The 14,416-nt window shown below is 34.6% G+C and overlaps 1 protein-coding gene across 1 annotated transcript in view; it reads right to left on the bottom strand.

Moving 5' to 3' along the window:
• VWC2L (von Willebrand factor C domain containing 2 like) overlaps positions 1-14,201 on the bottom strand; it is a gene marked incomplete at its 5' end in the record, with an annotated part of 31,992 nt that extends 17,791 nt beyond the window's left edge. Inside the window, one exon of the mRNA XM_082467502.1 lies at positions 13,812-14,201. Coding sequence (XP_082323628.1) covers positions 13,812-14,201 — 390 coding nt within the window. The remainder of the gene's footprint in view (positions 1-13,811) is intronic.
• Positions 14,202-14,416: the final 215 nt, after the last annotated feature.

The following is a 14,416-nucleotide window of genomic DNA, read 5'->3' as shown; positions in this document are numbered from 1 at the left end:
CTAGAAAAGCAGCAGTCTCTAGTTCTTCACTGATACTCTGGATTGACAATTGCTTTTAGTACAAAGGTCTTTGACAAGGAACTGAATATTTCAAGTAGAGCCTGTATGTCTCCATGCTAAGGATGTTCCATTTATTACACATTTATGCAACAAGGGAAAAGTGAGCAACTGTATAACTTCAAAACTTTCCTGTTGACACTGTGAAGGACAACTGTTGATATCAGTTAAAAGCCTATCATCTACAACAGCATTAAAATAAGGTCATGTGTGGGTGGGGGAGAATACATCACCGTGAGAATTCTACAGTGTGAAAGTTCACGTAAGAGACAAATACAATCAGTTCTATTCTACAGGAAACACTGAGCGAAGGTGATAACAGAGAGGGCCATAAACTCTAGCCTTCTAGCCTTGCGTGGATGATACTGAGTTCACAGCTTTTCAGGGTCTGCGGGATGGGAGTTATAGGCACTCCTATACAAAAATCCATTTGTATTGGGAATGCCAATCAGATTATTACTTAACAAATCTTTCCTTCATTTTCCATTTACTAGTAATATTCTTTTCCATGTTATAAATAGAGAGTAATTAAAAATTAATAAAGTGCTTTATAATTGCTAATATTAAAATATTTTCATTTTAAGTCCAAACAGCAATTTCCTACTATATTTTATACTACGCTATTTGATGCTTAATTCATAGCTTACACCTTATTCCACAAAAATAGATTGGGATGGCTTATGGGCAATAATATGAAAGAATATTGTAATTGAAAATTACAATATTGAAATTGAAAAAATCTTGAGTAATTTCTTGATAAACTTTCTGACTTTAGTGTGTATCTTTTGTGCAAGTAAAGCAGAAGCAGTCAAAACTTTGTAGCCATGTATAAAAATTGTTAGTGCTACGGACCAATGGAATTCAGCCCAATTCCACTGGGCTGAATGGCCCATTGGAATTCAGCTATTGGAAAATGTGGAGTAGGCACGTTTGGAGCTCAAGTCCTGCCATCAAACACTGTTGTATTACCTTGGACAGGTTATTTAAACCCACTTGACACTGGTTTTTCTTATTTGTAAGATGGAGTTAATAACATAATATTAAGGGAGCTCTAATTTTCCTCATTGGATTCTTATGAGACAAAAAGGAAATAATGTAATATTTGAAGGAGCTTGTAAATTATGCAGCATTGGGTAAATGACTGTCGTTGTCATCAGAGCTTTCAACTTGACCAGTGTTTTTTTGGTTTTTTTTTTTTTTTAAAGTTTAATTAAATTTATTTATTTATTTATTTATTTATTTATTTATTTATTTATTTATTTATTTATTTATGGCTGTGTTGGGTCTTCGTTTCTGTGCGAGGGCTTTCTCTAGTTGTGGCAAGCGGGGGCCTCTCTTCATAGCGGTGTGCGGGCCTCTCACTATCGCGGCCTCTCTTGTTGCGGAGCACCTGCTCCAGACGCGCAGGCTCAGTAGTTGTGGCTCACGGGCCCAGTTGCTCCGCGGCATGTGGGATCTTCCCAGACCAGGGCTCGAACCCGTGTCCCCTGCATTGGCAGGCAGATTCTCAACCACTGTGCCACCAGGGAAGCCCCTTGTTTTTTTTTTTTTAATTTTAATTTCCCTTTGTTCATTTTCAGTGGCTGTGTATTTCTCAAAAAGTATATTGATCATAAATTATTTTTATTACATTATCACATAATCATTTCCAATACGAATTATTTGAGATATTAAGTTTGTAAAGAATATATATTTTAGTTTTGAGAGCAATCTGTGTTGCATCTCTAAAATGTAGCAATGTTTGCACTCAGATTGTGTTTAGACTAAGAATGACATTGGACAACATTTTTTCGATAGTTTATTAGATTCTTATTTACAGTGATGAAACTTCAATCTTTAATCAGAGTCTTGCCAAAAACAGATTTGCAACAGGGTAACTTGAGCTCTCATTTTTTTGGAGTCCTGATTAAAGTATCTTCTACTTTCAATGTGAAAGGCCTAGAGTCTCATTAACAAAAGGAAAATTCTCTGTGATTGTCCTGTTTCTCCCTAAGGAAGCTTTCTAAATCTCAGCAGTCAAAGGTTTGCTATTTTAGCAGACTTTTATTTTTAATGTTGGGAAAAAATTAAAGTTAGACTGAACAATTTTAATTTTTTCTCTGTCCTATTTAACATACAGTGAAAATAAGTGGAGTTTCAGGGAGCTGGGCTGTCCTCTCCTCATACAGAAATAGGACTGAATTTGGTAACCACTGGGAGTTTCTACAATGACTGTGGTATTTCTAAGGCTGCAAAAAAGCATTTTCAAGGCCCACGTTTTCTTTGTTGTTTCTTTTAATTTGTGTTTTCCTGATGCAGAAATTTAAAATGAAAACAATAACTAAATTTGCAATATTTGCAATATTCCTGGTCAATCCTTACTGCATTCAGAATGTAGGTTTTTTTTTTTTTAAATAAATAGTAATGCACCTTAAATGCAACCTTCTTTATTGCCATGGGAGTTTTTTAAGTGAAGCCAATTGAGCCATGTAAAACATGGAGCAGGCAAAGAATTTCCTAATTTTCAAATTTCCTAATTTGCTAATTTTCATGTTAGCAGTGTACTACATTTCCATCAGAAAGATATGAGACTTAACAGGAAATATTTCAGAGTTATAATTGAACAGGTATTCCAGAATATAGGATGTGCACACTCAAATGAAAAATAAGCCATCTCTATCACATTTCTTTCATAATGTCCATAGTATACTCATGGAATCCGGGCAGGTGTAATAGAGCATTAGAATTAGAGTCAGAAGCGTCCCTTCTTGTTTATAACATGAGAATAAAAATATCTTAGAACTAAATCATTCAATGAAGGAACAAAGATGCAAAATATTTCATAAAATTGTCAACAATTATTTGTATTTCCCTCAGGCACAAATCTGGTTGTGTCACCTCCCTGACTCAAGCCATTTGGTAATTTTCTACTTGGTCCAGGCTTTGCCCCAAGCTCCTGAACCTGGCATCCACATTGTGAGCGGGTGCCACACTCCCTTCTCTCTCTTATCTCTCACTTTTTATCTTCTCTACACCCTCTGCTCTGGCCACTTGGGTTAACTCACTTTTCTCTGAACGTGCTTTCCATTGACTTTTGCCAATTTTCCTGTTTTGTCTAAGATGTTATCAGTGCACTGAAATCCTCACTCCTAGGATCTTCCTAAGCTCTTCAGACTGAATTATTTCTTTCTTCATATGAGTTCCTAGAGCAATCAGCCCACGCCATCTGCTATTAGTGGTACCTGTGTTATTCATTTTAATAGACTAGGCGTACCTTGAGGGTTTTATACATTTTTGTACACCCCCCACCAAGACCTATCGCCTCTCTACATGTCAGAGACACTTAGGACATCTAATGGAATCAAACCATGGATTATATAAGTTGATTTGAAAAGATGTTAGTGAACGTAATAAGTGAGCAGACAATATACATATTTTTATTTATTAATATAATAAGAAATATATCTATTACACTAAATGAAAAATACCTACTTGTCACACTGTCAAAGGAGAGCAGATGGGATATCAAAATATGACATTTTTATCATCTTTGCTTATCTATTTCATCCGAGAATTCTCAGTAAGTGGAAAGTTATTCAATTATTATACATCAATGCAAAGAGCAAAGCCGTACTCCTTGGAGACAAATGTGCAAAGAGACTTAACACGTCTGCTGTTAAGTATGTATAATACACTTAAAATAGGCAAATTTAGATGCCTTTGAAGATTTACACACTTGGAAAGACATCCCCGAGACCACCTACAAATGAAGTAAAACCTATACCTAACAGTACCCAAAGAATTCGTAACTTTGAAGAATGCGGGTTACATGAAAGTACAATTTGAGGGAAGTAGAAAGGCAGGGAAGAAGAAGAATTTGATCCTAGATCAGAAGTTGGCAAACTTTTTCTACAGAAAACCAGACAGTAAATATTTTTGACCTATTTGGGTCACATAATCTCTGGAGCAACTACTCAGGGCTGGATTGCAGCCTGAAAGCCACTATGCACAATACATAATGAATAAGCATTGCTATTTTCCAATAAAACTGTACTTACAAAAACAGGTGGTGAAGCTGAACTTGGCTAATGGATTGCAGTGCGCTGATCCCTGTCTTAGATTTTTGGTAACATGTAACTGGCATCATCATTATTACTTTGAATAAGTCATTGTCCATTTAAATTGTTTTATGTAACACAAATTAATAAATTACCGTAAATAACCACATTAACTGCAATTTTGGAAACTTTAAAAAGGACCAGGCAATAAAAGATAAGCTGAGATATATAGATTTTTATCATTAACTGCCCATCAGAGTCAGATAAAGGAATAAAGGATGATCTTGGTCATTAACAAAATACTTCTTAAACTGTTTCATTGAACGCTTATGAACTTTAAGATGTTAATAGATGTTCAGAGAAAAAGTATTCTGCTGTTACATGAATCTGTGAAATACTGGACTTAAATACAGGTAAGTAGTAATAGTAGTAAAAATGTCAGATAACTTTTATGAATCCCTTATTGTGTTCCAAGTAGTTTTTACTATTATCTCTATTTTAGAGATGTCTGCACTAAGACATAAGAGGTAAAGTAATGTGTGCCTGGGTCACTTAGCTGGTAAGTGGTAGAACCTACTGTAAAATACAGTTTTCACCATACTGTTGAGCTCTTAGCTGTTGAACTGTGTACATACTGACTCTCAAAGCTTTAAAAAATGTTCAAGCACTGTTAGTATATATTAATATATACATTCAAGCAGTGCACATTTCCAAGAGATAGTAAAGGACGCATCATTTCTCAAATTTACTTGACCATGAAAAAAAATAAAAAATCCTTACTAAAATTCCAGCTGATCATTAGAATAATCTGGGAAACTTTAGAAAAATATAAATTTAAATCATTTCAGTTGGCATTGAAGAGAAAGAGGTCAAGGGATGTGAATTTTTGCAGCATTCTTGCCTTAGATGATACTGATCATATGCCAGTTTAGGGATATCCCTTTGTTCTAATGCCAAGCAACTAGAGATTTTTGTACACTCCATCCATTTTTCATACTCCATTCCTGTCATGTAGTGAGAGGTGGGAGTTTGCAGAGTGAAAAAAATCAAGAACACAGGTCCTCAGTTCCTAAAATCAACTATATGGCAAGAGCAGCTAATTTAGTTCCTTTGTTACTTCCTAGTATAAAGTAGTCTCCGTGAAAATAAATAAGCAGTGTTTAATATATTATAATTTTATTTTGGCCTATATTGTTTGGTTTAATTACAGAATTTTTCATTTTTAGGCAAAGGATCCTCTTTTTATTAGAGCCTTTGTAAACTTAGGCTCCTTTTGCAAATTGTCCTCTATCTGTGTCAAAGACAGATTTTAGATATGGCAATATTTTATTGTTCTTGTCTACTTGTAACTCTGGGTTGTCATGGAGCTAGGTCCTGATATCACATTTCTATAGACAATTGGATGAAATAAATGTTTGCATCCAATGTATTTATTGGAAAGGAAGATGCAAGTGAGCATTAAACCTGAAGGCTTAAAATGTAGATAAAAGACCACAGGAAAGAAATATATTTATATTGCCTTTGCAAATCGTAAGCTATGCCAGCCATTGTGGTGTTTTTACTAAGTTTCTGTTGGTCTTTGTTTTATCATCTGTAAAATAAGTTCAAAGTTCTTTTCCATATCCAAAATTCTGTTGTCAGCTCTTAAGAGTAGGAAGGACTTAGATTTAAAAAAAAAAACCCCATAATGCTGGCCTTTTATAAATAGAACTTGTATAAACTCAGATACTAGAAATCCAATCCCATGCCAAGAAATAACAATCATAGTCAAGGGTCAATATTAAAACAAAATGATTTCAAAATCCCAACCAAGTAATGTTTAATTAAAAAAAAAAACACAAACTTTTGAGCAGTCAGAATTGTTAATTATAAATTGATATGCAATACTTTAATTTTCAAATTCCCAATACTATTAATTCTTCATAAGACATATGATGACATTATTGTATCCATCCTATAGATAGAAGGATTAAAATTATTTGAGTTTTGTTCATGGTCTCATGACATAATAGGGAGGAAATTAAGAGTTGTGTTCAGTGGATTTGTATCCACTTTAAACAAATTTATACAGTCATAAAATAATATCATCTAAAAGCTTTTTCAGGACATAAATGAATTTTTTTGTCACTTTAGTACTTTATTCACTCTTTTCGTGGTATCATTAGATTCTTGCAAAGATGGCTTTATTGTGATGTGCTGTATGGCAGGCTGGAAGCAAGGAAATCAACACTGGTGATATGTGAGACTGAGATTACTGATGCTAATCAGTGGTGATTAATAGTCCAAAGTACAGACTCTAAAATAAGCCAGTCCCCAATTAGTAATGACTAAGGCTTGAGAAAGATCACCGGGATAAGCAAACCCACTGATCACTTCACATCGCCTCTAGTTATTTGTTTCAAGCTCTTCCTCGAAAGCTTGGCAAAATACAACTAAAAAATAGACCAATAGTTTTTTCTTGTGCTGTCCTTCATAAAACACACTGCCTGATATATAAATCAAGCTATAGGAAAACAAAACAAAACAAAAATATTGTCAGGGAGAATAAGGAGGAGTAGAAAAAGATTTTCTTAAAGTAAGAGCATTTCCCAGCTCCCTCAAATTTCACACACATACACATACAACGCATGTATGAAGCAATTTCAATTTAGACTGTATAGATTATAGATTAATACACAAAATTTGCATAAAATATGTAGACCTAATTTATGAAATAAGATATAAGAGACAGAAGAAAACATGCTTGTTAGTATCACACCATTGACTAATTACGTGTTTTGGTGAGTAAAACCACAATTAAAAATAAGCAAATTTCTGACATATTCAGAATCTTGTACAATTAAAGTTTGGAGGGGAGACTACCAGGTCCCTCTCTTTTCAGGTTCATCTTCTCACAGTCTTGGAGAGTCAGTAAGGAATGGACAGCGAAGTCTATACACAGCTCATGACTGACCTCAAGTGTGAGGTAGTCACAAGCAGTGATAAGCTCTGCAAATCTCAGATGTGGCCACAGATCAAACACCAATCTCCTGGTGTGCCCTGGGAACAGAAGGCCACACACAAATCTCTGTAGTCATGCTTATCACACAGTTAACACCATTAACGGCAGCATCTTGCCATACGAAGGACAGCGATAAAAATCAGTGGGTGAGTCTATATATAACTAATCAAAGGGCCAGCTGACCATCAAGTCTCTTAAAATTTAAAGCAAGAGACTTTTTCAGACTATTTCATCCTTCAGGGGTTAACTTGGAAGCCATTTATTCCTACAATTCTAATCTCTCATTTTTAAAAGTGTTGAGGGTCATTTCCAGTTCTCATTGGGGCTTTTGAAAAATTATTTCAAAAATCTGGTCTGTTTTCTAGATTTAATGTAGTTTTGTAGAATTAAAACATGTCAAGTGAGCACAATATAAAAAGAAAGAGAAAGGTTTGAGGAACTTTATAAAGTTTTAACAAAATTGACTTCTAATCTTTGAAACTGGTCAGACATTATACAAATTGAGCAGAGGCTCCCTAGTTATTTACAAAGATGGACATCCCCCATTGAGAATTATCCACTTTGAGCGTGTTTGTTGTACAGGCTGAGGGCTGAGCTCCAGAGGAGCAACTGTCATTACTGATTAAGATTACTTAATCTCTGTTATTTTGTAGCTACTTGAAAGGAGAAGCCATTCTTGAATTCACTCAAAGGCAGTTTCAATATTAACAACTACAGCATGTTCCACAAAACAAAAACCGCATTTTGCAGAGTCAGTGATTGTGGAATTAGTCTTTTCAATCTCCCAACAAAGACCTCAATTATCTTTGTTGTATGAAATTATGATGTTTTCTAGGACTTTCTTTGGATGAAATCTTACAAATGCCCCTGTTTGTTCCATTAATCATTTGTTGAGAACTTGTATATCCTCTCTTGGGAAAAATATCTTTAAAAATCCCACCCATATTCTTAAAATTCATCCATTTCTCTGTTATTAAAATAAATACAGAGGGTCAAAAATAAAAAATAAAAAAATAAAAATAAAACAAAAAAAACCCTTCCAGTTGTTAGGATGAAACTTTCACTGCCTTGCCTCTCATATTTCAGCAGGACATAACACATTTGATTCCATTTGGTGGCATTAAAATACATACATACATACAATCTTCATACCTCTGGAAAGATGCATTCTGTACCCCTCTGTCCTAGTACAAACATCTTAGTTTCTGTGCCTCTCATAGAAACTGGTGCCATGGCAGATGAGTGGGTGGGGTACAATAAGTTGTATTTCTGCAAGGTGTTAACTATTAGTCCCCTCAATTGAGATTTCTTTACAGACCCCCATTTTTTCCTGTTCTTTCACCTATTTGGTTATCAGTTCCTAGAATGTGTTACTTTCCATTCTTTCTCTGTATTAAAACAAACAGACATAAAAAACAAACTCCCAATCCTAAATTTAAAAAAGCCTTTCTACTCACTTTTACAGATTTAATGTTAGATTTAATGTCCATTAATGTTAATTGGACATTAATGATGGGGGCATAGATTAATGAGAAAGTTGGGAAACCTGTCTTCCTGTGAATGTACCCATTGAAGAGCAAGTCAGTTCTAAACCTTAGTTGGCATCGACATTTTTTATGGGTGTGATGATTTGGCAGAATACTCTGATTAATTTTCTGTCCTCTTTGCTGCTCTCCTCAAGATTTAAATGTTAAATCCAAAATTCAGGGCAAAAACTAGGCAGCTTACCACAGCATGAAAACATGTTTTTTTTTTTTAAAAAAGCAACAACATATTTACAAAATGTGCAAAATGAGAAAATAACCACACTGAACCTATTAAAAATAAAAACCAGAAACCTGATCAACTGTCAGTGTCTGAAATAAAACTAAAACACTGCAAGTTTTAAAGTATAAAAAAATCCAAAAAGGCTAATTCTAGCTGAGTGAGAGTTATAAAAATACTGAGCAAAATAAGAAATTATTTCTCCATTTAAGAAATTCAGCATGAGATAGTTATCACAGAGCCAAAGCTGATAGAACCTACATTTCCAATCAAGTTTTTCTGTAGGAAATGCTATTGTAATTTATTATTTATACTTCTTATTTCTCAAAAAGTAGGTTCCAGTGTCATTTTGCCTGAGTACACATAAAAGAAAGATGAGAAAACCTACTATACAATGACCTTTAACTTAATACAATATTACCAGAACACTGGAAAATTTAGAGTTTTCAAAAAGGGTAGAGAGAAATCCATTTTCAAAGCTTGCATCAGTAAGTGTTGAAAAAACCCCAACGTTTATAAATAACATTATTTTTTCCATCAGGTGACACATGTATATCAATTTTTTTTTTAACCACACTAAATGTTTATTTTTTACTGCGGTATAGTTGATGTACAATGTTATAAGTTTCAGGTGTACAACATAGTGATTTACATTTAAATTTAGTGATCAGAAAAGACTGAAGTAGGGACTTCAGTATGTTTCTGTAACTGTATAGAGTGAGACCACACAACTAAAACACTGGATGGTCATTACAACACTTGGGATGGAGATGCAATCCAAGATGAGTATTGGTTAGGAAGGGGTAGGGAGAAGGAGTAGAAAGTAGAAGCAGTATGGAAATATGTGCTTTATGAACAATGCGTGTCATCTTTAGGGGTCCAAAGAGCACTGTTTACTTGAAGCTTGAATGCTTCTCTAATTAAAATGGAGATGTCAACACATAAACAGAAAGAAATGAAGGCATTTTAAAGGAACTTTTTTTATTCCATGTGTTCAGTTATAACCTGACTCATTTTGTTCACCAAATATATTAAATGCCTGTTATGTGGTTTATATGGGGCTAGGGTTGGGAACAGAGGAGAAAAAAGAAAACACCGTCCCTAGCCTCAAAGGGTTCACTGTCCAGTGGGAGAGACAGGTCCTTTCACTTTATGTTATTGCAGTGTGACAGAGGTGGTAAAGGTGGTGAAGAGTTTATATTCTGAAGCCAGGATGCCTGGGTTTGAATCCTAGTTCTTCTACTTTAGATATGGTGTTGGGCAAGCTGCTTACACTTTGGTGCTTCAGTTTTCTCGTCTGTAAAACAGTGCTAATAAAAGTGTAACCTCATAGTGTTATTATGAAATGTGCTATAATACATGTAACGGCCTTAATGGTGTCTGGCTATGATTATTGTCCTTGTTATAATGGTGTGAGACGCAGCCCAGGATACAGAAGTAGGACAGTCAGAGAGGGCTTTGCAGTTGAGATGAGATTTAAATGGAATTCTGAAGCAGTCTAGTAAGACTTATACAGGTGTGTATAAATGGTGAAAAAGTATGGGACAGCATGTGTAAGCACACAGGGAAGAGAAGTCAGTGAGAGTTTGAGATACTTGGAGAGGTTGATGTGTAGAATCTAGACTATACTAGGGAATTTAGATTTTTATCCTCAAGACTGCCCTGAATGTTTTTGTCCTTTGCATGCTGGTCATCTCCACCTCCCCAGCCATTAATATCTCTTCACCTCTATTCAGTTATATCCTTGGCTATAAAGTCATTTTGTTTAAAAAACATATTTAACTAGGTCATCTCTATGTATAACAACCTGCATTTTGTCCCTTGTTATTCTTTAGACTGAATCTAAATATTTTGGCCCAGTACTCAAGTTCCTCTTTCCACGTTCCAAAAATGCTAGGCAAATTTATGTCTCTCTCCTTATAATGGCATTTTAGTAAGATCCATCTTCCTGTTATTCTCATCTCCCTCCTCTCCTTGCAGATTTTATTCATCCCAATCTCTGATTTTGCTCAAGCAGTTTCCTCTTTGGAACTTTAATCTCCCTGGATAAATTTTAATTTTTTAAGGCTCATCTGTGACCATCCTGAAGAAAAGGAAAGTTTGTCTGACCAAACCTCACACCATGTTGATAAGCTTCTGGCACCACAATCCCTTGGTGTTGACCTTCACAATCACACACTTTAGACTTCCTTTTCCCCACTTCTCTCTCCACGTTGTTCATGCCTTCCTTGTGGGTGGAGATTTTGCCTTCTAGATACCTTACTTTCTAATGTATGTACAGTACACCTACAGTATCTTATATATCAAAAAGCCCAATAAATGCTTGTTGGATGAATATATAACATGTAAAAATATCTTGTAATACAACCTTCTTAATAACATGCCAAGATTATTATGTGAAAGTTGCATACAGCTTTAAAGATCAGCTTACAAGAGACAAGAAACTAAATTAGAAGACAATCAGATGGCTGATATTTACTTAGGCGTACATAGTTCACATAGATAAGTAGAACATTTAAAAAAAGGTGTTGGAATTCTTTCACTTGAGTGACTTTTAAAATCGAGCTTCCTTCATAAAAATGTAGGTGAAGACATGGAGGAATGGAGAATTTAGAGTAAATCCCTGGACATTAGAATTTAGAAGGAGTGAAACAACCATTTCTTTAATATCTATTGTGTACCAGTCATCACAAGACTGCTAACTTCATATAAATTATCTCACAAAATCTTTCCAACATCTCCTCCCATCAGAAGTAATGATCATGATGGCCATTTTGTAGCGAACGCTACTGTGGCTCCAAAATTTAAGGACTCCTTCCAAAATCTTACATCTAAGTGATGAATTTGGGATATGAATCCAGGTCTTTCTGACTCTAGAGTGCTTTGATATAGGCTTTCTTGTTTGAATGTATTTAGAAATAGGTTAAATAACTTGACAATTTTGGACAGGTAACAAACTTTCTTGGTCTCAGTTCTTCATTCTTATTAATGATCTCTAAAGCTCTTAAAACTAAATCCTTGTGAAAAAGTGGCATCTGTTTTCTTTTTTTAAATCACATTGATTTAAAATCAATGATATTGAAAGTCAGGGAAAAAGTTGTGCATATCAACAGATTAAATATTAACTATAGCAGGGACAGATAGTTGGAGTAAAGGAATTACTAACTTGATATGTCTTTATTGTTTGACATGGTAAAGTTATTATTACCTATGAGATAAAATAAAATCTAATAAAAACAGGGAAAACTATAGCATTTTAAGTGGTGAGCTAAGTTAAAAAAAAAACAGTCAGTATCTTTTCTTCTTTTATATAATTTGGTAATCAATATGTAATAATCTCATATTTTATCTTGGGTACTTTTTGTTTGGGCTAGGCTATCTTAAAATGTCTTTTTGCATTCTACTCTAGATAAATATGCATGTTAGAGGAGAGTGACATGATTCTAGAACCACGTCTAGAGTCAATCACGTGTTGAATATTTGCATTTACTTTTGTTATCCTAAGAGTAAAAGTAGCTAATATCAAAATGTGTCCAATATGTTAAAGACCAGAAAGGTATTAATAAATATATGATACTCAACTATTATTTGATGTCAATAATGGTAATTTTACTAGACTCTCAAGCCTCTTCTCAATATTGTGCAACAAAGTATCATAATGCGTGAAAAAAAAAGTCTAGAATAACACTTATGTGTAAGAAAGTTGAATATGATAATTATCATTAAAATTTCTCTCGTGTCCTGAGGAATCTAGTTAAAATAAACGGGTTCCTTGGGTAAATTAGAACTGGTTTGAGCCCATAACTTGGAATAGACCAAATGCAATGAATTGCCAATACACAGGAGGTACTCTGATCATGATCAGTTAAAACCTTTTTCCACGTATTGACTTCTTCCACCATTTGATTCTTGTAAAGAAGGAAGCTGGGTCAGTGCTAATAACTGAACATTTCTTCTCTCAAACATAAACAGTCTCACTGAAAACTAGCTATATCTTCTTTTGCCTACAAGATTCTGAGCACCTTGTCACAGAACTTAGTTAGGTGAAATGAAAATCTTTATATCAAGCCATCAGTATGACAGAAACTCCAAGGCACAAACTGCCATTACATTTGAGGACATGTTGATATATTAATTTATACCTAAAGGGTTCATACCTGGCTGTAGAAAACACTAATTAAAACTAGCCATTAGAGAAAAGAGACTCCAATAAGAGATAAAAGTGAATTCCAAGTTACTTGAAAATATGACACAAGCATAAAAGAAAGACTAAGAAATACCATGGTATCATGGAGGCTGAAAGGCTGAAAAATTAGTCTTTTTTTTTTTTTTTACTACCTTTTACAAGGGACTATGATAAAAATTCAGTTCTCTCTGGGGTCCTGTAAGTAAAAAAAAAAAATCTAATGAGCAGAGAACAGAATGGGGACCATGCTCTACAATAAGTAAGTCCAATGTATATTCTTAATATAAAGACCACAGCTCAGAAGTGTGTCTCTGTAGCACTTGCATTTCCATACACTAAATAGATAATTCTAGACTATAATTAAATGGCTCCAACTACAGGCTAATAAGCCACACACACACCCACCCAAAAACTCACAAAATTTAAACATTAACTTAATGGACACATAGCCTTTAAACAAAGTTGTTTCCTTCAGAAAACATATTTTCTTATAACACCAAAGAAATGTTTAAGGGCAAAAATAAAAGATGGTAACATGCTCCAAATACTTCTGAAGGAAAAAGTTATTGTGAAACCCTACAGATACTGATCAACAAACCAATTACCTATTTGTTGACCACACTGGTACTTATGCTAACTGGAGTCATATTTTTGTAAATCAAAGAGAAATTTAAAACTGTGTTTTTCCAACTGTCATTTTAATGTAGTAATCTAAGTATGTGGTGTAAAAAGTTAGTATTCAATAAATAAAAAGGGTAACTCATACCTTAAATTCCTCCAAGATTTTGTAATTTTTCCCATGATATTCACAAGAGTTTTTCACTTCTTTGCACTCAGGACAGCATCCGTTGTGTTCCACTTTAGTACACTTTGGGTGAATTTTAGGGCATTCTGGCTGGTCACAAACAGGTCCATCCAGAGCACAGACACATGGACAGTTGGAATGCCCTGGGAAAAATCGTTCTCCCAACTTGTATACAAAGCCGCTATCATCCACACACCCTTTCCCTCGATAGTCATCAAAAATCAGATTGTCATTACTGGAAGTCTGGTCACCTTCATCAGCAGGATAGTCTTCATGACTGATGGCAGCAGAGGTGACCAATCCGGGGATGACCAACAGAAGTACACAAGCTTCATGAACATGAAGAGCCATCCCCCTCCTCAAAGGATTCTGGATGTTCTCCTAATATTAGATATACTCAGCTCCTTCCATGAGAATACAAGAGGGGTAGGCTGAAAAATAAATATTTAAAAAGAATAATTTGACATATATAAAGAGAATATAGATTCATTTAAACCCATGCTCTTAACATGTTTATTTGAGATCTATTTGGAAGCTACTAAGACCTCAAATCAACTAAGTTCATG

The sequence above is a fragment of the Balaenoptera physalus genome (assembly GCF_965194825.1).
Source record: "Balaenoptera physalus genome assembly, chromosome: 6".
Lineage (NCBI taxonomy): Eukaryota > Metazoa > Chordata > Mammalia > Artiodactyla > Balaenopteridae > Balaenoptera > Balaenoptera physalus.
The sequence above is the reverse complement of the archived record's forward strand: the minus strand, read 5'-3'. Positions and strand labels throughout refer to the sequence as shown.